General features: G+C 40.5%; 2 protein-coding genes across 19 annotated transcripts; one reads left to right on the top strand and one right to left on the bottom strand.

Annotated features, from left to right (window-relative positions):
- Window positions 1–278: 278 nt before the first annotated feature.
- Window positions 279–16,075, bottom strand: Nt5b (5' nucleotidase B). Of its 9 annotated transcripts, none has more exons than XM_077407104.1 (11): window positions 15,626–15,644; window positions 13,451–13,572; window positions 10,710–10,884; window positions 4,232–4,305; window positions 3,921–4,134; window positions 3,397–3,820; window positions 2,879–3,035; window positions 2,542–2,782; window positions 2,217–2,454; window positions 2,013–2,132; window positions 279–1,923 (listed from the first exon to the last, which is right to left on the bottom strand). In XM_077407104.1, the coding sequence occupies exons 2-11, from the start codon at window positions 13,545–13,547 to the stop codon at window positions 1,756–1,758; spliced, it is 1,908 nt and encodes a 635-aa protein (XP_077263230.1). In that variant the 5' UTR covers window positions 13,548–13,572; window positions 15,626–15,644; the 3' UTR covers window positions 279–1,755. The 9 variants fall into 9 exon arrangements, with proteins under 9 accessions (XP_077263230.1, XP_077263231.1, XP_077263229.1 ...); XM_077407105.1 differs by lacking the exon at window positions 15,626–15,644 and adding an exon at window positions 14,546–14,707 and having other exon boundaries at window positions 279–1,920; XM_077407103.1 differs by lacking the exon at window positions 15,626–15,644 and adding an exon at window positions 14,546–14,706.
- On the top strand, window positions 15,731–24,428 carry Secs (Sec synthetase). 10 transcript variants are annotated; one of them, XM_077407122.1, is made up of 6 exons: window positions 15,731–15,870; window positions 17,721–17,903; window positions 18,212–18,485; window positions 18,737–19,112; window positions 19,308–19,804; window positions 20,009–24,428. In XM_077407122.1, the coding sequence occupies exons 2-6, from the start codon at window positions 17,790–17,792 to the stop codon at window positions 20,272–20,274; spliced, it is 1,527 nt and encodes a 508-aa protein (XP_077263248.1). In that variant the 5' UTR covers window positions 15,731–15,870; window positions 17,721–17,789; the 3' UTR covers window positions 20,275–24,428. The 10 variants fall into 10 exon arrangements, with proteins under 10 accessions (XP_077263248.1, XP_077263244.1, XP_077263241.1 ...); XM_077407118.1 differs by having other exon boundaries at window positions 15,753–15,870; window positions 17,548–17,903; XM_077407115.1 differs by having other exon boundaries at window positions 15,853–15,870; window positions 17,445–17,903.
- The last annotated feature ends 38 nt before the right edge of the window (window positions 24,429–24,466 follow it).

Genomic DNA, 24,466 nt, shown 5'->3' with positions numbered 1-24,466 from the left:
TTTTGAGAATTAAAATTTTTGCGGTTGATTTATTACCGACCGAGATAAGTTACATGATCTTCTTATAAATTACGGATAAAATTTTCAATTTTTATAAATCGACAAAGTATCAAGATAATATAATTCGATAAAACGTGACACTAATCGAAATTTTAAGAATTACGATTGTAAAATTTTTAAAAATTATGTTTGTGGATTCGAATCATTAGAATTCAAATTAGAATATTTATGAAGTAATATAACGGGATATGAGGTAATATAAGTCATAATTCCGAGTCTTGTGATTTCAAAAACTCTAATTTTATTTATTTCTCTTCTTTTGTCTACATATTGTGAGCAATATTATAAACTAAAAAGGGGCAAGATAAATAACAAATCTAGACACGCATGCCCCAAATATGCTAAAAATTAGTACAATTTCAGTATTGAGGCATTTCCGGTGCCTAGTACAGATTATACAGATTACAATAATATGTTACTGTTAATATGGGGTAACAATATATTTTCCTGCCAAGAAATATAAATAATTTATAGGGTTTGCATGAATGAAGATTTATATATTGATATTTTCAGAAAGCTTTTCAGGATATCTTTTTAAACCTTAAAGTATTAGAATTATGTAAAATGGAATAAATTTGTATTATTTTGTATGTGTGTGTGCATGTGTGTTAATTTCATATTAATAGATCAACATTCTTTTGCATTCGATTTTTTTCTATTACGTATTTTATGACAAGTTTTTAATATGTCCTACATTTGATCGTATACAAAATTGAATATTGACTTATTTTCTTGCGTAAAAGCTTATCTAATATTTTTTAACATAAATCTAGTAATTTTTTGTCTTAAATCAGAATTATACATTTTATTTTTCATTATCTAATGAATTAAAATTAATATCTATTAGCTACTTACGTAATTATTAATTCAAAGAATGATCGTATAAGATTATACTTTATATTTGTTCTGTACACCTATCCTAAATTGCACAATTCACTATTGTTAGAGTTTGTAGCATCTCGTTCAACTTCTATCATTTCGTCATTTTGATCATGACTTTAGTAAGCTTACATTGCATATAAAAAGAGCGAGTAATTAATTTTACAATAAGTTCAATGTCGTTGATGTCTTCTACTATCAAAACTTCAATATAATACTCCTCAACTTTAATATATATATGTGTGTGTGTGTATATATATATATATATATATATAAATGAATATATATATATATATATATTAGGACTGTACATTTCAAAAAACGTAAACAGTCCCGGAACATACCTCTGGACCTACATATATATATATATATATATATATATATATATATATATTCTTATATATATATGTATATATACATACGAAGTTAATATACAACATATACAATGCTAATAAAATCTGTTACGTGTTGTGTATAATTCAATGTTCAATCTGAATATTTTATAATATGAATATTTGTGCGCTAATTATTACATTATTAATAATATCCCAACTACAAAAGTATTAAATATGTTCTCTGAAGAACTATAATCGATGTAAGTATTGCCACGTTTCATCTTTTATATCGACATCGTTAAAAAAATCTAAATTACTATGTATACTTTGGGACTAAATATTGTTAACGCAGCTGAAACGCGTCGTATGGTACAATGATTCCTCGAAAATTCTACATATATCATATATCAATCATTTCATTTCTCAGTCAATTTCAGTTACGTAAAATGAAAAGTAGCACCGAGTATCATAAAATATGACTTCAGTTGCAATTCGCGTTTCTTGTAGATAGTCTCATTTGATTAGCTTGCTTCTGCGAATCGCTATCTTCATCGCTACAATCCTCGTCGTGTGTATGCGTAACATTACGTGGCGTTTCCGGTCTCGCATGTGGAATTTGATTATTAAAATGGTCCACATATAAATTCTTCTAAACAAAAAGACGATATGGAATACATTACTGAGACTTCCATGTCAATCAATTAATATAATGACAACGATGTTTTTATAAATACTCACGGAAGAAGGCCGATTGTGTTCTTCTTCCTCGTCTACCAGTTTAAATGTTCTCGAACGGCTTATCATCGGCGTTTCCATAACAAACCTTTGTTCATGTGCTACCGTGCTCTCATGAGGCATCTGAAAGCGCAATAAGGAGGATTTATGATTGTCTCTGTACAACTTGGATAAATCGTGTATCCCAAATACGCCGTAACAACTTACCAGCATAGCAGGTGCTCTGAACATGTATGAAAAGGGGTAGTAAATCAGATTCAAGAAAGTCGCTGCGTATAGATCGGCATACCTTACGACTTGACTGCTGAAAAACGTTTGTCTACTTCCGCTACGAAATAGGGAACCCATCATGCCGTAAGCTAAATCCATTTTGTGTGTGACATCCCTTATGGACGCGCGTAACTTGGAAATATCCGGCTTTTCTTTCGTACTACTGTCTAAATTTCTAAACAAAGTAGTTGCAACGTTAATAAAAAAAAATACGTTGCGAGTATTTTATATGAAATATTTATACCGATTATATACTACTTACTTATACATTTCCCCGAGCATAACGTCTAGACTCTGTAATTCGGCAAACAATTGACACTTATCGGTCCAAACGTGTAACTCTTGAACCAGCTCGGGGACTATTAAAAATGTCCTCCAGCCCTTTATTTTCTTGCTTTTTAAAATATCACCAAATATGTGGTCACCAACATATAAGACATCTTTTCCTTTCGCGCCGATTAATTCTGTAAAGACGTCGCACGAGCCTCCGGAGTACACTTCCCCTTTTAATAAAAATCAAGGGTTAAAAATGTCACTTGTGGTCAACCAAAGTTTTCTAAATTACATTTGTTAAAGTTAAGTTAATATTTCTTTGTTACCTGTATGAAGTGGTCCTTTGTGTGTACCAAGTTTTAAAGCACCCGTTCTCGTGTCCACTTGTCGTAAGATTGTTCCTTCTCCGAAGAACAACGGCTTTCTGGCGTCTACCACAATTGTGTCAAAATAAGTTTTCCAGTTTCTATGCGGTTCATCAGGCTGAAATGAAAGTAATGTATCAGAAATCTATTTATACTTAGTATATATCTTGTGTGAATATGCTTCATCATGAGTATATTTCTCGCATTTAACAAGCGAGAGAGATATTATCTTATGAATAAAAAATTTCTCATATACAGATATACAGAATCTATTCTAACAATAAGTTAGATAACTATAAAGGTTCAAAATTTTATTAGTGTCATAATGTTTCATTAAAAATTTACATATTTAATTTCGAGGGATTCTTCAAATTATTAAAACTAAATTATTAACGTTGAATAAATAATAAATATAGCTCGTTAATTTGTTTGGAGCAATTAATTTCAAGAATGGTGACAGTGAATGAGAAAAAACGTACCCGTGCACCGTGTGGAAAATCGAACAAATAAGTCATAATTTTGTCCGTGAAAACGTAATCACTGTTAGTTAATAAAAACACTCTCGCTCCACTCTCTCGGATTCTCGTAAGGAACATAGGCAACCTCTCGTCCTTCTTTACGTATTCATCTAAGTTCTCGATAGTCTTCGATTTCAGATCACCATGAAGGTGTATCCAATCTACCGCGTTTCGGACGTCCTGAAATATGCTTTTGAAGCTCATGGTGAGCTCACCTTCTTTCACTCCGGTCTTTTCTCTGGTATATTGCGGCGAGTTTGTGAAAAAATCTATCAGACACGCCAGCAGATAGGTCTCCGGTAGATTGAACAAGGTATTGAGCACGTAAACTCTAGATTCGTCTAATTGTAGAAATTTATTTGGATAAAGCTCGTAGACCTGAGAGCTGAAATGGAACAGACGAAGTGTGTGTAGAGATAAGAGAAAGAGAAATAAGAGAATATAAGCTGTGCGAGAAAGGCGCAAGCGTAATTTTTATCCCTTACTGTTTCAAGAACTCGAAGCCGTGGACACAGACCAAGATGTTCCCGTAAGCGTCCACTTTCAAGAGATTCCCGTGTAAGGTATCGAACCATAATCCACGAACGGGAAAACTGGGATCGTATTCGAAGGCCTTGATTTCCTGCGGATACCCCAGGGACACTAGACGATCCTTGAGCAGATTGAAGCCCAATTGCTCATACTGTGGCGACTTGTATTCTAAAATGTTACATAATATATTTATCTATATCGTATATGTGTGTAATTTCGTTTATCTCAGCTTCTCTTCTAGAAAAAAAGGAAGAGCCATAATTACCTGCCAATGTGTAATCCATATCGAAGCCATAGAACTTGATGTTCTCCAAATGAAGACTCCGATTGACGAAGATCCTGCGAAGAGTGATTTATCGATTAAGAAACATAATTACATTGATTTACGATGGTTGTAATTTACAAATTTGTTAAGTACGCGATGAATTTGATTTAATGAGGAAAATTCAGCGAGACCTATTGGCGACGATTCGTCGCGGGTTACCGATGACAAACTCGTTCCCCTCAAGATCTTCCTGCTGATAGAGAAATGATAATCGTGGTATTCTCATAATATCGGAATCAACTTCTCGCTCGTATTGTATGCCGCTTTTCGAAATAGCAATCATTTTGTTGCGATATTAAAGGCGGGAAAAGCTGATGGGTATGTTAGATTTGACGTGTTGGACAAATCGCGATACTAAAGCGCTGGTAATCGAGTAACAAAAGATTGTTCTCTCTCATTCATTTTATTTCTTGTTGTTAAATTACACTAATTACTGTGTGCCAAAGAAGATATATAAATCTACACGTCTTCCTCAGACAGACGCTTCTGTGAAAGCTCGTACAGGAGCAGCGGTTATTTCGATGTCACTATGTGATTAATTAAATTAATAATCTCGCGTGAAGCCACAAAGATTACGTTACTTATCATCGGTCGAGGCATTCGTGTTGAAAATTATGCATTTTGAAGTCGAGACACACTTTCGGCCCAACTTTCGAATGTGTCAGAATCGTCGAGCCGACAGACACATTCCGCAGCAACTTTTTATAACGCTAATTGCGATCAAACATAGAGTGCGGATCCAACACGAACGTTTAATTTCTCTATTTCGTAATCTCGATCATAAAAAACTTAAAAATTCCCTGGATTTCTTTTATCGTTATCAGTATGATAAAAAAATGGTTTTAATCTTTGACAATAAAAAGTCATAAAGCTAACATCGACGTAAGATGAGTATTCTATTCTAATCAGAAAGCAAAAAGATTGGCATGCATATGCATATGAGAAACGATAGACAATTAGCAAACTACATAAGTAATTTTAAAAAGAATAGAGGAATATATATATATGAGAAAAAAATAATCCCGAAAATTTTGAAAATGTAAACAGCTCTTTTTAAAATCTTTGGAAACTGCTTCGCATTTTCCTATAAAGCAAAAAAAAATGGAAATATTCTTGTTTTATATCGCTCTTACGGCGCGGCGATGACTAGAACGTTCACATCTATAATACATATCGCATTTCCGCTCTGCGTCGGGCTTACATCAGCCGTTTGTGATTCCCTTTTTCTTTTCGATTCTACATCAGTCGGATTTTATTCGCGTGAATTGTTTTTTTTTTTTACTCGAATTTTTTTACGAATTTACATGACTAAAATGGAGGACGGTTAACTTACTCATTCTGGACGCACTGTCGCGAATTCACAAAATTCGCAGTTGGCGAGACGTCGTCGTTCGCATCCTTCAGCCACATTTTTTCGCGGAATATCAACAAATCATCGGTACTCTGAGATCGATTTGTATTTACGTTATCCAGCAACAATGCGTCAGATGCAATAAAGCCGCTAAAGAGATCGGGACAAAAACTCGGGACAATATATAGTCTAGAGAGAACTCCGAATTTTTTTCCGGTAACAATATAACGATAAATGTGACGTAATATAATAGATGGTATTAATAAATATATCAAGCTAACTCAGATTATGTGTTGTAAGAACAAAAACAAAACTCAATCGGCCTACGCATATATCGACCTAGAAATTCTTGTTTCTTTTACGTTCCGCATTTATTCCTTTAGAATATAAATATTTCATTAAAAACTATCTTGTATAATTACTATCCAAATTTAGTATGCGTAAGATTTTCTTACTTATAATTATATTCGCGATTTTTGACACCACAGAGTTGTAAATTAGAATAAAATTCCGCCCCGAATTCCGTGTAAAACGGTTTTACAATAAAGACATCGTCACAATAAAGAGAATAATCATTTTTCGCGCTACTGGTAACGCTGGGTCAACGAATACACTGTCGATAAATAATAATTCTAAGATGCAAAAATCTCGAGTTTTTTCTCTTTTTTTTTACCGAAATTGGATAAAGACGTCAAAGAGGAAAAAAATATCGCGATAACCAGCCGATAAAACGTGACACGAGTACAACACAAAGAGGACGTGTGTTCGAAAAAAAGCTGTTCGTACAAAGCGCTCCGCGAAATCTTCCAGCGTGTTCGTCAGATCGTCTTGAGTCAGAAAATGTCATCTACTCCCAATGACGCACCACACGCGGACGAAAGCTCTCGAGTCGGATTACCGCAACGTAGGTAAGTCGCAGTTCGAAGCGAGCGAACGAGCGTGAAAGGCGTTGCTTTTGACGGTGAAAGAACAAGAAACGACGACGACGGCGACGATGCTGTTCGCTCAATGACCAAACGTCCACTGGTCCGTGGTGAGCCGCCGGAGTCGATTAATACACAACGATGGTAGCTAATTCATCGTCTTCCGGATATAAACCTCCCCCAATCCGACGGGGATTGCGTGCAGGACGGTTGTTCAAGTTCCAGCGACGGTTAGATCAGATTGTTCGCCTGGGATTCACTTCGTAATTACGTCGCCGCTACACGACGGCGAAATCGCATGGTGTATCGCCGAAAAGCGTGCGAACGAAAACGTGCGATCCCCCACGTTCTTCTCATTTCCATCGTTTTCTCCTGGCTCCGACCCGCCCCGAATACACGACGCGACGCGAGAGGAAAAAAGCTCGTTGTTCCTTTTCTTCTTTTTTTTTTTTTAATATCGATACCAGAGGTGTGTTCCCGCGTACTTTAACGCGAACGATAAACGGTTCACGCGAATTCAACGCGCCAGGTGAGTCATATCACCTTGTGCTTGGTATACACGCGTGAGAACTTGGCCGTATCCAATCTAATTTTAGACGTCCCGAAAGCGTTTCGATCCTACGTTTGCACGTATGCCGAGTGAACTTTAAGTTCCGACAACCGACAAGGCTCACATTACCGTATTGCACGCCGGTATGCGGTGTCCCACCCGTCCGACCGGTACAGATTCGAGTATGCGACTAGAGATCGCATATTTGTACGACTCGATCGAATTTGTTGATAGAATGCCAAGTATGCATATAGTATATATATATATTTTTTACAAAATAATGGTCTGCGAAAGAAAGAAAATAAAATGTACATTAATAATAATAACAATAAATAATATATGTACATTGCTTTCTCTTTCAAAGTTATTCTCTCATAAGATTATTAAAGTTTCTTCTTACAGAGCTGCATATTTCCGTTTGTGGCATCATATTGCGGCTGGTACCGCGAAACGAGGCTCGATTACGTGCCTTAAGGATATCGAGATGTTCTAACGATCAATTTCGCGTAATCTTGTTAATCGTTCCTAGATACAACCTTCTTACAGACGTATCTCGCACCATGGATTTTTAGTTAAGTCGGTCAAAGCGCTGCACAAGAGGATGTAATGCATACCGGCACGCAAGTCACGGCTGAGGCACGCACCGCTTGCACTTTCACCAGTAATTTATTCGCGGTATCTACCGCGCCACGCGTCTACGTTACGTCCGCGTATAAAATCATTTCAATAATTAATTTGCTTGATTAAAGATACCATACATATTGTTCTTAATTATCAATCCGCTATATCCAACGTACATCGGGCATTACTCGATGCTGTATAGCTGAGGCGTTGATAAAGCGTTTTATGGCGCAACGCTAATAACGACATGAATGAATACACGCGCGTTTACTATTGCGACGTGGAGCTTCTCATCACGTTGCCATCAGAAGTGTCTGCCAGTGACTCGAAATAAGTTGCGCACGTTGCGTAAGTTCTTGATAGTTACTTTTATACGTTCACGGTGGATAAAGACGGTGATTATACGGACGAATGACCGCACGCACAACGGTGCCCTAAAAAAAATGTGCATTTTAGGAAGAGCAATTAAAGTTTTCGAAGAGAACATTTTTTAAGATACATCTACATCACGAATCACGACATTTGTATGACGCGATTATTAGTAGAGCTTAGAAAGATTTCTAAGAGAGCGTTTTCAATCACGTCGCTTTACGTGCAAAGCTCCAACGTTTTATTATTAATTTTATTACTAATTATATCAATATAACATCGAGAGGACTTTTAGATCTAAAATTTATTATTTGTTGTACAAAAATTAATTAATTGTTGTTACAAAGATTATCTGCCAAACGTTGCCTGGCATTCTTTCGATCAAGGATTGAAAATTTTACGCGTGCAAATTGTTTTTTTTTTTGTTTTGTTATTATTATGATGGCGCAATTCTTGTGAAGCAATACTTTGCTTGATTACATTACAACGTCAGTTGTCGTTGTTGCTATCTGCTTAGTGAAGAAACTTGTTTGCGTCGCTGGAAATTTTTAGTCGCTTTATCGCAATTGACTCACAAAAGCATCTTGACAGTTCTTGGTCCAACAGATTACGACGAACATGCAATACGGGGATGAGAAGAGGAACGCTTTAGCGCGCGCGCGCGTATAGAGATAATACTTTCTTATGAAATCGTTATATCGAGAATAACTGATCTTCTCGCTACTATTTATATGTCGTACATAAATACGAATAAACTGAATAAATACATACCAAAAATGGCTTATTTGAAATTGTATTATACATATGTAAATTAATAATTATTAATTCTAGGTGTAGTGAGAAAAAAAACAGATTTGCCAATTTTAGACAGTAAATTAATTTTATACTTTATACATGCATATAGCTTTTATAGCTTTAAATATGCATATTTGCAAAAAAAGAAAAAAAAAAAGAGAGAAGAAAATATATAAAAAATAATTTATAAATGTATCTATATTTATATCTAAATATTTCGCTGTATATAGCCGCGGGTATCGTGAGAATTATGAGAATTATAAGTCGGGAACAATTACACGCGATGAAATAATTGCCGTTGGCACAATGAAATTCTAAGAAAGATTGCTGAAGAATGTTGTATAGTGTGACACACGAAACTCCTTTATTATCTAATAATACCATTGAGCGCGTTAATCTATCGCGATTAGTCTCTCTATATACGGTTTTGATTGGTCTCCTGCATTGTTCTCGTATACATTACGGTAATGATGGAATAGCGAGCATGTTCGCACTCTTAGAAATACCTGTAGAAAGGAAGATAAGGCGTAAATATAATGGTTATTTCTGTCTTCGACGAGAAGACGATCAATTACAGAGCTTAAGGAGATGTCCTCGAGCTTCGAGATTTGGCGCTTCTTCACCGTCTAACACAATAAGACGATAAATTTCATCGTTGATAAATCGCGACGACATTTTATACATATTTAGATGCACGAATTAATCCATGATTGACTTGAAAATCGTCGCGGTTACTCAAGATACAAGAGATTATACATTCAAAGAGTGTAGCATTAAAATGCAACCTCAAAAAAATTTATTTTTTCATTCCTCGCTGTTTTCTTCACGAGGGACACGACATCCTGTATACAGTTTCTGTTACAAAGAAAACACGTGTATAACAAACGCGAGACGAAAATAGCGCACGTAATGTAACGCGAGTAGAAAGAGAGAGGAATCGTTTGATAAATTAGAATCAGTTAAGCTTCGTCCAACAATAAGTTCAAGTCCCTCTTCTTTTAAATTACGATCTTCCGTGATCGCAAGATGGATATGACCCGAATTCGCGGATGTGCCGGTAATAAAATCCGCGAGTTTGATACAGCGGAGGTGCCGAATTCAAAGCGGCAATCGATCGCGAGCGATGCCTCCGAAGAGGAGGCGTATACCTCTCGGTCTTCGCGCATCAGCCCCGTTACACGAGCACTGCAGATCGTTGTGCAGCAAGCGTGCGCGCACATTATCGGGAGATGCGAGGATATATGCGCGTGCATATATCCTCGGTTTCCCGAACCACGTGAAAACCTATATTTTCCCGGACGCAAAATCGATGGTCGCGACACGACGCGCGAAAATTCCTCGCTCCGCGCGAGGAAATTCCAATCTCGGTTGCCGTCGGATGCGAGAGAACCGGGAGAATTAAATCTCTCTCTCTCTCTCCAAGAGATATCGTTGTCTTCGGTGCTCGCGCGTAGATAAACGAGTGACCGAATTAAGTATATACCGTCATATTCCTCGCCAGTACGCGATGCGCGTTAATTTCAATCAATAATAGCATATCGAAAAGCAATCGCGCGTGTCGCAACATCTCGCAGGTTGTCTTCTCTGGCACTAGGAAGTAAAATGAGTTAAAATTAGGCTGAAAACTCGACATTACCGACCCGGGGCCAGATTCTATAATTGGATTAAGGTTTGCCGGTGAACTGGCGGGGTGAAATTGTCTTGCGCGTCGGCCATATCGAGGTCGCCTTATCGCGTATTGATAACACATCAATCCTGACCTCACTCCGCTTTCACCCCGGCTTACTATGCAGAATCCTATAGATTTACCTGTGCCCCAGTTCGCGCTTATCACTGCGGGCGCCGTGCGTGCCCTCGATGTAGCTGTCCAGGTCTTGCTCGCTACGATCGTTCCTGGTCAGTCCTACGTTAAGGCCGAGCATGGTACGGTGGATCGATTCCTCGGGGAATACGTTCGAGTCATCCGGGAATCGCAACCTCGGTCCTGCACCGTGAAATTCGAGTCGTCTCTTCGTTCGAATTAAAGGGTTCTGGGTTCCCACGGTAATGAAGTAAGCCCGCAATTCGTAAGACCCGTATCTTTACGTGGCGATTCTCGACAATAAGGCCCGGTCTACAATGGATGTCGTAAGTCGGAGTCGTATAAGAAATTGACCAATCGCAATCTATTATTCTCCTTGCGGTCGAAGAACAACGAACTGTGATTGGACAATAATAGCGGTGTACAACCGCGACAAAAGGTGGAGACCGACCGCGTTGAATTTACGAGCTCGCGAGTCTGCGGAGCCCGACGCATAATTGGAGCAAGGCGAAAGATTCGCGCGAAATAAACCGTTCAACGTTTGTTCGGCGCATTTAAAACTGGATTTTACGGATTGCGAGCTCGTCTCATTGCGTCGAACCCTATATACGATCCGTCTCCGAAAAAGTTATTTAGAACAGAATAATGGCCTTGCACGCTGATAATATAATTAGCGAGATGCCCCACACGCGGCGTATCTGCTTAAGTACCATTTATCGCGCGATATTTTCCAACGCGCGAACTAAAGTCCAATTGCGGAGATAGATTAGATATATTAACGCGCGCCTAAATAAATCGTGCGGCTCGATCTAAAATTCGGGAAAGCTACAGAGAAAGCGACGCGTGCAACTTACGTTAATTAAAACACACTTAAAAAAAAATAGAGAGAGAAGAAGATAATTACCAATAGCGTAGCTCGCCGGCGTAATGACCACGTCGACATTTCGTTGGGTCATCGCGCAAAATAACGTCGCGAAAAACTGATCGCCGAATCCACGTATACCTAGTCCTTCGAAGTCCTCGACTTCCGTCTTGCACGAGCGGTAATGTCGTAATGACGGGACGGTACTTTCGACCGTGAATCCGTGAACAAACAACGCGATTCGCGTTCGCCCGACGCGAACGGAGAGGCGATAAGAATGCGGCGGATCAGAACCCGAGGGTCAAATCGCCGCGTGACGAAAGCGACGGAGAAGGCGGGATAATCGCGCGGCTCGCGTGATACGCCGCGATTTTCATCGTTTTCTTATATTCTCGGACGTCAAGTCGCAACGAATCTTTCGGGTCAGAAGGCGAGAACGAGCGAACGAGAATGCGAAGCGGGAGCTTCTGCCGCAACAACGATAGTATATACTTTATGGGTACTATCGTTAGCCTTGAAAAACCACAAGAGTGCATATCGACAGTACGTGTTCGGATATGTGTTTTTGGATACGTGGTATATATCTCCATGTGTCCTCAGCAGAGATAACGGTGGTAATAACTAATAACGCATATCGTTGCTCTTAATTATAATTGGACTTACACTTAAAAATTCCTTTACGCGTCAAATTTTCTCATGGCTTCTATAATTTTCTTTTTTAATTAAACTATTATATATTTGCACGAAGAATTTAACAGACTCGGTGTGAAAAAAAGGCTGCAGATATAATGCATTCTTTAATCTACCTGTTTTTAATTTATGATTTATATAAGGCGAAGAAACTTTTTCCACACTCTTCCTTCAAATAGGATATTACTTGGAGAAAATATTGTACATATATAATATATTACATATTCTCTTGAGATTATTTTTCTTACGGATATGCATTTGTGTATATCTCGCTGCGCGACATTAGCCACGGAGAAAGAGAACGTCGAGCAGCTTCCCGAAATACTTCGCGACCGAAGTGTATCGTTTAAACGAGTTATTTTTGTACGGCACACATGGATTCGTTTTCGAAAATGCGCGTAGATTACATCGGTATTTTCGATGCTGTCGCAACTATTAGAACGGATATATTATTAGTCCGGAAATATTCCAGAAATCTATTTACATACTTGTAGCATAGCCTACACCCCACTTGAGCAAAACCGTCGCTCGATAATAAGCATCTGTTTTATACAACAGCTATTTAGAGTACTCTTTAGTCATTTGTATCGATAAAAATTAAAGACGGCATGGCACAAACATACAGGAAAAACTCAAGTATTTGCGACGATTATACGTGTAAAAACGAATAATTAAATTTATGATTCTTATCTACGGCGCATATACTTCGTCATTTCTGTAGCAAAGTTATATTATCCATAGAAAATAAAATTATTAGATACTTGTGTTTTATTTTATTTGGACAAATGCACTCCGTCTATAATCAAAATATATTCAGTGTCGCTCCCAGACGAAACGGATCGTGTTTAAAAAATATGAATCTAATTTAGAACTTATATTTATTTTCATTTGTAATACGTAATATTTATTTATATGTAACGATATAAATCTAATTTTTTCAGTGTTTAATTTAATATTATACGTAACTGTTTACCTGATTTTATTTTATGTTCAACTTTCCGAACGCTCTCATAAATAGCTGTCAAGCTAAAAGACAGCTTTCAATCGTGACGTACGGGTATTATCTAGGTCGCTGAATTTACACATTCGTTATCCAAATATTGAATATTCAAAAGGAAAACGCTGTCACAAGAGCTTCGAACTCGTGACGTAAGGACGACACAACGAGGCGGCCTGCGCGAATGCCGATTCACTAACCTTTGGCTGGCCTGCCGGTACCACTTCTTGTTACCGCTCGGATCGTTGTCGTTCTGTGGCGCGTTAGGCCCCGTGTTCTCCCGATCTCCGTGCGCATTGCAGTTTTCAACCTCCATGATTAGCTGCAAACGCAATTTATGCAACATTCAATGAGATCTTTTCTCCGAACACTCAACGCTACCATGCGTGCATGTGTGTGACGCGTGTTAATATACATATCATGTATCAAGAGATAAATAAAGAGTCATCAATATTTAATTCTTAATAGCAAGACAAAGTTAGCGCGCGAAGAAAATTCTCTCGCAAGTACGAAACAGAAAGGATACGAAAGAGCTCTAACGAGCTATAATAGCTCAGGTTTCATTAAGAGTGACGGAAAATCTGTCGCGCAATGACTATGGCTGCATTCCGATATTTATTGTCGGTGAAAATCTATAGTACACGTCATTGATGTCGTTATATACGTAAAAAGTGTAAGGTTCGCGCTTATTCGTGTTTCGTAGCGCGGATCGAACGTTTTGTGAGAAAAGCACGTCGCGGTCACTCGCGAAATGCGAAATGTGCGATAAAGGCGAGGACACCGCGAAACCGGCGACGGTTTCGACGGGGCTCGGTTTATCCGGCACGGACAGGCGGGGGAACGTGTCTCGCGATTCACGATCCGTCGGGCCTCTCCGCTCTCGGTAAATCGATATCGCCTGTCGCGAGCGCCGAAATCCGAGCTCGATGAAACGATCGCCGGGTTTCGAGTTCTCCGGGCGGGAAGAATGTGAGGAAAATACACGCACGGTTAACCGGGCGCAATCGCAACCCCGCACGCGGCCCGGATATCAGCGGCGCCGGCCGCGTTATCGCTCTCCGCGTCGGAATTACGGGATCGACGGTGACTCGTCGAATCGAGAATTCGAACCGGCGCGGCGAGCGCGTCCGTCCGTTGCTCCGAAATCGTCCTCGCGGCGCGGCGTATAGGTATTGTTTACGCGCGTTAAACGCGCGGAGGGAAGGTCTCGGTCTTTCCCTCACGCGTGCACACACGCACGTCGGCCCACGCCGTCAACGCGAGGTTAGCGCGAAAACGAACGTCCGTTCCCGTACCTCGTCGGCGAGATCCCTTATCGCTTTTTACGACGGATTCGTTAGAATCGCTCGTGACGCTGCGAACTGTCATTCGAGGCTCAACGGACCGGCCGATATCCAACCGCACCGCACCGCACCCTCCTACGATGCAACTTCACGGCGTACTGAGGTCAATTCACCGAACTGCGGCGACCTCGGCCGGCAGGTGCGCCAACCGGTCGCGGCGAAAAGTCCCCAGCGCGGCGCGCGGCGCACGAGCGACGTGAGGGGAAAAAAAACTCGGCGTCGTTTTTTGGCGTCTTTGCGATCGGGAACCAATCGCGATGAACAAACGAGAGCGCGCGTACTCGTGGAAACGGATGCGCGGGGGATTAACGAGGCCCAACGGGGACGCGACGCGTTCCTGATCGTGGCGGCATTGCCGAGCGCGAAAATACAAATCGGAGTAGACGATAGAAGTCGCGGCACGCAAAAGATGCATCTTGGGAATCGAGAAAGGGATATTTTTGTTTAATGGCGTCGAGCTCGAATAATTAATTTCTCAACGAGAAGTTTTGCGCGTTTCTCCCGTGGCGATATGTTTCGATAAATGCGGCATGCCACTCTTCTTATAGATATATATTATCCTTAAAAATGCATGCGTGTGTAATGCAATCTCTGAACTATATATAATGCATTTCGTATAATATTATATAGGATTCTTTTTTCTTATCCGATGCGTTTACAGTAGCTTGTAGCTTCTCGAAGTCAGGGGGGAAAGGTCGATGCAAATCATTTATAATGAACGTAATAATTAACGTAAAGGGAGAGATATACAGGGATCGATTCGAGGAAGTCGCGTTACAGCGGACATAAATAAGTACCTACACGAGCAAAGTCGCGCTCTTTCCAAAAATCATTCCAACGAGATTAGTCCGACGCGTGCAACGTAAGGTGCGAAAGGGGTTGAAGAGAGCTGCGTCGAGTCTCCTTCCTCCTCTTCTCCTCGGATTTTCGACGGCATGCACAGGGCACAGGACGACGGAGAAGGGCGCGCGACGCGGGTTTTCGGGGGGTGATTTAAACAGCGGAACATAATTGAAACAATAAATGGTGCACCTGTCGGATGGTCGAGGTCGAGGCGCGAATAACAAGCGGCGCACTCCGACCCGTGGAAACGCCGTTGCCGTCGCCGTCGCCGTCGCCGTCGCCGACGGCGCGGCCGGGCTCGCTCTCGCTCGTCCGTGGCGCCGTGCGTGACCCGTCGTCGCTCCGTCGTCGGCCGTGCGCCGAGATCCACGGTGGTCGTGGTCGTGGTGCAGCGATAGGAGGAGTAACGGTAGTAGGAGGAGAAGCGAAAGGAGGTAAAAGCCCGTGTCTCGCGGTCCTCGCGAGCCTCCACCACGCGTACGCGCCGCTCATCATCGTGCCCGCCGTCGCCGTCGTCGTTGACGAACGTCGCCGCGGAGCAGCTGACGGCCCGTCGTTAACGTGAAACGATTACGTCGCTCGCGGCTGGTCATCGCGTATTGCGTAAAACTAATCCGATTTAGGCGGCGACCTCGCTCGCTCCGTGCACCCCTCCGGCCTCCGGCCCCTCTCGGCGCGTCTCTCCGTCTTCGCGGACCTTCGCCATCCACCGCCGCCGTCGGCCGTCGTCCGTCGCGTCGCGGCGAGATCGCTTCTGCCGACGGGGAAGAGGGAGAGGGAAGAGGAAAGGAAAGGAGGAGGAGAGAAGGGACCGATTGACACGCAACACGCACGCAGTACGCGGTACGCAGTCTCCTCTCGCCGCTCGCCGCTCGCCGCTCCCGCTCGCGGTACGCGGTACGCTCCTCGCTCCTCTCTCGAGTCTCTCGCGAGAGCGACGCGTTGTCGCGCGGTGCGCGGATCGCGGTGACGAGGGTGACGAGTTATTGTCGCGTCGACTCGCGTCTCGCGGGCCCAACAGGCCCAACCCACTTTTTGATTCGCGGCGGCCGTTCGCGCGCCCGGTCGTCTTGTGCGCCATGTACCCGCGGTGATCCTCGAGCAGCTTCCTCGGGCAGCGTTATTACCCCGGCCAGCGAGCCGAGGTAGCCCCGGAGCCCCCGGGTGTCGCGTCGTGTCGCGTCACCCCGCTTCGCCTCGCCCACTGCGCCTCGAACTCGGGACACTCGGGTAGGTGTGGAATTTTGCGGGACGACGGCGCGTCCACGTAACCTTTAAAGCCACCAAGGAGACCGTCGGTCGTCGCGTTTCCCCTCGGCCGACGGCCACCGCCGCCGCCGCGTTCATGTGTCGACGTCGACCGTCGTCCTCGGCTCGCCTCCGTCGGCAACGCTCCGGGTCACGTCGCGGAAACGACGCTCCGACGCTGAACGCGATCCGTCGAGGACGAGAAGCCACCCCCACCCCCCCTTTCGTTCCTTCGCCACCCCCCGCGTCCGCTCCGCGAATCTGCGACCCCGTTCTCGTTTGCGCTGCGCTCACCGCCGACCGACGGCGCGTGCACTACGTGTTTGTCGTGCTGTACCTGACGATATTCAGTTTGATTCTGTTCTATTTATTTCTGATCGTGCGGGACGTTATCGCGAGGATACAATCTCGTCTGTACCGTTGAGTTTTATTTTTTTTTCTTCCACTGTTAATAAATTCAGTTATTCTTCACCCCACACGGTGTTTTGTGTTTTCATTTCGTACACGCTCCACTTCGCGCGCGCACACGCACGCACGCACGTTCCCCGCTTCCATCCCTCTCTTCATTCTTTCCCGCACCCTCCAATTCTGCACAGATTCTCACGTTCTGTATCTCGTAAGTATGCGTTGAGAGAGAATCTTCCGTTGCGATCGTCCTTGGTTTTCTTCTTTTCGTCGGGCAGAGCGTTTCTTTTCGGACGTTATGATTTTGTAATGCTTACTGGACCAGCTGAGAGTGCATTCGCTTCGTTCGACGTAGTCCTTTAGATTGTTGGAAGATACCTGGAGATTCGTTTTCAGACGTTATGATTTTGTAATTCTTACTGGACCAGCTGAGAGTGCATTCGCTTCTTTCGACACAGTCTTTTAGATTGTTGGAAGATACCTGGCGATTCGGCCACTCAGAAACTATCCGTATTAGTGCGAGAATAAGGTCAATTTTTTTATTTCTTTTTTTTATACTCGCACGAGAGTATTCTGTAGCCGAATGAGAAGAACGACATGACCGACGATCACTTTCTGCTGATTGTCGAAGCAATGGTGTGCTGAGAGGTCGACGCGCGTGGACTAAGTAATCCAGGAAGGCTCGTCGCAAGTTGAGAAGATGAATAATCAGGCGTTTAGTTTGGCGGAGAGACTCATACCGTCGACCTACGTGCAGCAGGGCCTGAACGCCAAGAAGTCTCGCGAGAACCTTATACGGCATTTCATCGAACACGTAAGCCTCGTGTCCATTTCTATCTCTCAATGTAGATTAATTTCCCAGTTTTTAATTTGTTTTTTACCCTTTCTAAATATTCTCTGATGTCCACTTCTACCGATGCGGATTAACTTTAATCTCGGTCCAACTTGCTTTTTGTCTTCTTTCAGTTCTAAGAAATAGAAAAAAGATGAAAAGTAAGTTAAACTGAGAGATCAACGTAGATTAAAATTAATCTACGTTGATAGAAGTGGACACTGATAGAGCAAAAAGCGATCTCTGTGCGCGAAGCAAACTCCGAATGTATATGTTTATCTGAAAAACAGCGAAAATGGCCAGAGGAGGGCTGGGACGACGCAACGATAGAGGCGTTTCTGTCGGATCTGTCGCAGATGGACAGCAACAACTTCCCCTCAAATTGCAGCGTCGGCGAACGGGAGGCGAGGATCGTGTCGAACATCGTCGCGAGACGACACTTTCGTATGGGGCACGGCATAGGTAGATCCGGCGATCTGGAAGAAGTACAACCGAAGGCAGCTGGTAGCAGCTTAATGTATAAATTAACCAACTCCTTAGTGCTTGAAGTTATACGATATATGGGTAAGGAGATACACAGGAATATGTATTTAGCATAATAGAGAATATGAAACATTTCGCGCAGATTCAATAATCGCGTAAGAAATTAATTTATTTGTGGTCTAAAATGGCAGAGAGGAGAGACGGATTATGAGTCTTGATGTCAGATTAATCGGAAAAGTTCGTTAACTTTGCGATTTATTTCTTTGTTTTTTTTGTTGTCTGACTCTTTTCGTTTCATTAGAGACGTCTAACAGAGATATTCTCGATCGCAGGAGTGAAGAGCATAGCGGGCTGCTTTCTATCGCCAATGGCTACGGGAATGAGCCTAGTCCTATGTATGTTAACGCTTAAGCAAGACAGACCACGAGCGAAATACGTTTTATGGCCTAGAATTGACCAAAAGTCTAGCTTCAAGTCTATAATCACGGCCGGATTAGAGCCTATCGTTATCGAGATGCAAATAATAGGGGACGAATTAAAAACCGACGTGCAGAGACTCGAGGCCCAAATGGCAGCCTTAGGCGAGAGTGTCGCCTGCGTACTCACGACAACCAGCTGTTTTGCGCCCAGAGCGTGCGACTCTGTGGACGCGATCGCGGCCCTCTGCGGTCAGTATAACGTACCGCATCTGGTGAATAATGCATACGGGTAAGTGGAAAGATGCATAATTTTTCACGTACGTCTCTAGATCGATATCTTGGCACACCAATAAACAACCGCATCCTCGGCTCTAGATCTAGAATTTTTATTCGGAAATCAAATGTTGATCTTACTACCGAGATATCGAAGTGTATTCCGATTTAAAACGATTTTACTAAATGTATCGCACTATATTGCTAAAAGCTTGCAGAGCACAAGATGTATGCATCTCATACAAGAAGCGTCGAAAAAGGGTCGAGTAGACGCTTTCGTTCAAAGCACGGACAAGAACTTCCTAGTTCCAGTGGGTGGTGCCATTATAGGCTCCTTCGACAAGAATCTCTTAGATCGCATATCGAAAATGTATCCAGGACGTGCGAGCGCGAGTTCCGTTATGGATGTGATGATAACGCTGCTGAGTCTCGGAATGGCAGGGTACAAACAATTGATTGCTCAACGTAAGGAAATGTATTCTTACCTGAAAGATGAATTGGGAAAATTAGCGACGAGGCATGGGGAGAGGCTGTTGGACACTAAGGGCAACCCAATATCCATGGCTATGACTCTTCAGTGTCTGAGCCATCAGCACGACAACAAGCAAGTCACTATGCTAGGATCAATGCTATTTCTGCGTAACGTTAGTGGTACTAGAGTAATAACGACCACGGATTCTAAGCACATTGTTTCACATAAATTTGAAGGTATATATTTTTAATTATAATTTAATAATGTTTTTTAGAATATATTAAATTTATTAAAATATATAATAATATAATAGTCATCTCCGTACAACCATATTTAAGAATATCGTATAAATTTATTGTGAATTTTTTAATTTTTTAATTTAGATTCTTATCTAAGATAATTTCTGTTTCGTAATATGTATTTACCTTAATCGCTAACAGGCTGGGGCGCACACAACAGCAATTATAGAGTTCCATATCTGACTGCTGCGGCAGCGTTAGGCATGAAGAGATCTGATGTGGATGCATTCGTACAAAGATTGGACAAAGCTTTAACGAAAGTAAGGAGGCGTTCAGCGCCAGTAACGCCTACTGCTTCGCTCGCCGGTTCCAGCATCAATGGAGATGCAGGTGGTACTGGTGGACCAGGGGAATCTAGCACAGCCTCAACCAGCCGTGCAAGTAGCAAAGACAGTCTAAGAAAATGAACCGTAATCAACGCAACTGGCCAGTCCAATCAGCACATTAATCTCAATTTGTAAGTAACTTATCGCTTACAAATTGACATCCATAGCATGTTTCTGAGAAATACAAATTTGGGGTACACGTGTTCCTTTATAAATATGTCAATCACGTGTTTGCGTTGACACAGGAGTTTTACGAAATTTGAAGAAATTTAATACAAAAAACCTGAAATTCTTTAGATTGAAAATTAGATAATACATTTTTTATGGGAAAAGGGAGGGAAGGAGGATATATATATATATATATATATATATATATATATATATTTCTTTTCTATATATCACATTTCTTTTCTAAATGAGATGTCGAAACAAAATCCATTATTACGTTAATATTTCACAATACTAAAGGAAACAGTGATTACATGTATTCTCACAGACACATGCTAGATATAAATGTACTGATTCGTCTGCCCATTTGCGTTGAGATATTGTCAATTTAAATTATATACCAAAAGAGGATGAGTCTTCAGACGTTAAAGAGTGATCAAAATTAATATTGGAAAATGACAGGAAACACAAGGCATTCGGATTCCTATGGCTCTGTTTCAGAAAGAGATTTAAGTGATGAGCGCTGGCTGTCGATATAATTGTTGAGTATGTTCTTCGTTGAAATGTATATGCTATTATTTATAAAGATAACAGGCAACATTGAATTGAATTCTTACATTTAACTCTTTTTTCACCTTCTTGCTGTCTAATGCAGTTTGATATAAACACATAAGAGACACGTATCAATCAAAAGAAATTGTACGTTTGCTTTACATAATATAAATTCCTATTTTAAAGGAATAACTACGAAACTTACAATTCTGTCGATACATGTAGCAATATTTGCTGTTCCAATTGTTTATAATATTTGTCATGTTATTCTCTTCAAAGCTGTCACGTTTCTGATATAATTTATTCACTTATATGCACTTAATAGAATCGATTGTTATTGCGTCGTGTTATTTTGTTATCTTTAAACGGAGACTACGACATAGACTGCATATAGAATGAGAATCTTTTTCTTTTATTTAAGCAGAGTATATTAGTGTTTACGGCACTAGTAAAATGATATATTATCTGTAAAAAAGGAAGCAGTAGTGAAATATTTATGGAAACACTATTAGGAAAGTATGTCAAAATTTAGGTACATAGTACACATAATGACACAACGTGGTATACGAACATGTTACGAATATTGAGTTTATATAGAAAGATTGTAATACCTTCGCTTATGTAGGTATTGTACGTTTAGTTTCCCAAGAACGATAAGAATTAGAGCACAATATGGTATTATTAATTTGTTTTCAATGCTTTTTCAACGATAGTATTACATTTAATTGTACTGTTGCGTAATAAATAGAGCATTATGTATCTAGGAGTATGTTACGGAAATATTAAGATTGTTTGACATATTTAGTACTATTCGCAAGCAAGCAACATCAACATACATACTAGATACTAACAGACACACACACATACATATTTATACATACGAAAAAGTATGTTTATATGTATATAGATGCCTGCGTGCATAGGTATGTATACAGATATATTCATACTTGTGTAATTCGTTGCGTATAAAGAATAGTTTATTTGAAGTTTCATGTGATTTAGAAAATGGTATATCGAAGTTGTATTTATAAATATTTAATAGAGATAAAGGAGAAGTAAACCGATAGGGGGGAGATTATTAGCGTTGTTAAAATTTTATCGAGCATATATAATTTATAATACCTGTTGCACTTTCTTTAAATAGAAATATTAATTATTTATATTATATATTGTTGACGTTTGAATTTTGTAGTTGTACATTTTACGTCGAATGTTCAAAGCGAAAAATTATTAGTCGGTAAATCATCTGGTAAAGTGACAACAGCGCAAAATGACTATAAATCACCGAAGTTTTCAAAGTGTATTATTATTATGAGCGAAAGAAGCAACGATACACGGAGATTAGCATTTAATTAAACGTTTAGTTGATGGCTTATTAGATCGACAGAGTGCTAATTAAGATTTTGTGAAGCTCCTAATAATAATTATCATTATTCAATACATTATATCCTACTAATAATTATGGATTCATATTTTTCAATTAATTATATAGTCACTACGTCCCTCATATAAAGAACCGATCTTTTAGTACGTATATAAATATATACTTTTCCTTTCCAAAATTTATGATATAATTTACAGGGTGTTCTAGATTCCTACACCTTTTTATCCATAGATCATTTGGTCTTTTCTAGAGAATCGGTTCCAAAATAATCAAAGAAAAATGTAAAATGTAACTTGATAGATTTGGAACCGTACCCATATGGCAATACTTATACTTTTAGACAAGAATATATATACAAGTTATATATACTGCTATTGTATTGCGCACTTTTCGACCATTCGTTATAAGTTATATGTTTTTTTAATTATCTACATATTTATCTGGGAGGAATATTACACGCAGAAAAAAAATTTCTAACATGTAGTACAAGAACTTGCAAAATTACCGCTATAAAGGGATCGTGTATGACGCTATAATAGGAAATACACATTGACGTTATAATATTATTTAATAAAGAGGAATATATGTTGTGTGTGTATATATATACACATATATACATAATATACATGTATGAGCGATCTTTATACCATGATATCTCGATGTATTCAGGCTATTATCGAAAAATCACGCCATCTCAACTATATCGATAATCCACACCTATGAGTTTGCATCTTTATATTTAAGATTTACCTTTCACTTTTTTTACATCAGCAAGCAATAAGTATGACGTAACGCGTATGATTCTGCGGGATTATCTTTCATTCTACGCTCAAGCAAGGAAACATTGGATTTTCTCGAAGAGCAATAGACAAATCAGCCTATATACGTATTTATATACATGTATATATACATATATGCATATATGTGTGTAATAATAGGAAAACATTCTAGGACGTACGAGGCCACTGACGTACGATGATCCTATAACTCGTACTCGTGACATTCCTATGTAAATAAAGAAGTCTCTGTCTTATTTGACTCACCTCCATTTTTCAGCTGGGTTTCGTGCAATAAAGGGCCAGCTTACTTATTATATCGTTAAACGCCTTTTTCACGCGACAACGACGATCTTGCGGACCTAATTTTTCCATTTTCCAATTTCTCTCTCTCCCTGAGTTTCGCGTCCGACATAGAATCGGTCCGGCTCCGACTGCAGTTTCATTGTCTTTTTATATATATATATATATATATATATATATATATAATACGAAAATATATAAAATGATATTCTAACACAAACAGCGAATGCGTCGACTTGAGAAAACACCTATACGTTCGCATGAGAACAAATGTGTATTTATATATAAGGGAAAAAATAAAAAAGAATGTATATTATATATATACATATATAAATATATGCAGCCGAGTCGCTGTATTAAAGTTAGTGTCGGTGTGTAATTGTGAGCGAGCAGTTAAGGCTTGTATCGAATATACGATAAATATACGATATGATTAATAAGGACGCGAGGCAAAAAACGAGATAACTCGAGAAACGCGAAACGTGTTCTCCGAGGAGTATTTGGTTTTTTTTAACGATGCAACATCCAGGACGCGCCGGAGAAGTCCGCGACTCTGCTGGCATTGTACATACATACTACATAAACTTGCTTCAACGGCCCATCTTCAAGACACGTGGGAAGCAAAGAGGGGGGCCTCGCGGGAGCGCGTGGAGCTGAACATCACGAAGATGTTCCTTCGATTGGGACGTTCGTCGCTCGTAAAAGCCAGCATTCCGAGTACCTAGATAGAAGCGAAAACAGGAGAAACGATCGAGAGGAAGAAGATTGTACAGGATCGATCCGAGTGCGAACGAAATGGAGACGACCGCGGGGTCGTCTCGATCTCTTCATATCGTTTCCTCCCTGGAAGTCTGGAAGCTGTTTCCGCCTGACTTTCCTCCGGCGATTTAAAGAAAACGGCACGCTGAATATTAATCAAATAATTAGCGAACAATGTAAATGGCGTAAATGTACGCGCTCTTCCCTAAATATGTGATTACCGTGTAATAGTCGGCGCTTTATTTGTAATATACGTAACTATTGGATAAATAAATTAAAAACTGTTAAGCGACGCCCACTTTGTTGACTTAAAGGACGATATCGTGCATGA

Source organism: Temnothorax americanus, unplaced genomic scaffold (assembly GCF_048541705.1).
Source record: "Temnothorax americanus isolate GAGA-0224 unplaced genomic scaffold, ASM4854170v1 Scaffold22, whole genome shotgun sequence".
Lineage (NCBI taxonomy): Eukaryota > Metazoa > Arthropoda > Insecta > Hymenoptera > Formicidae > Temnothorax > Temnothorax americanus.
This window is presented reverse-complemented; position numbering and strand designations above follow the sequence as displayed.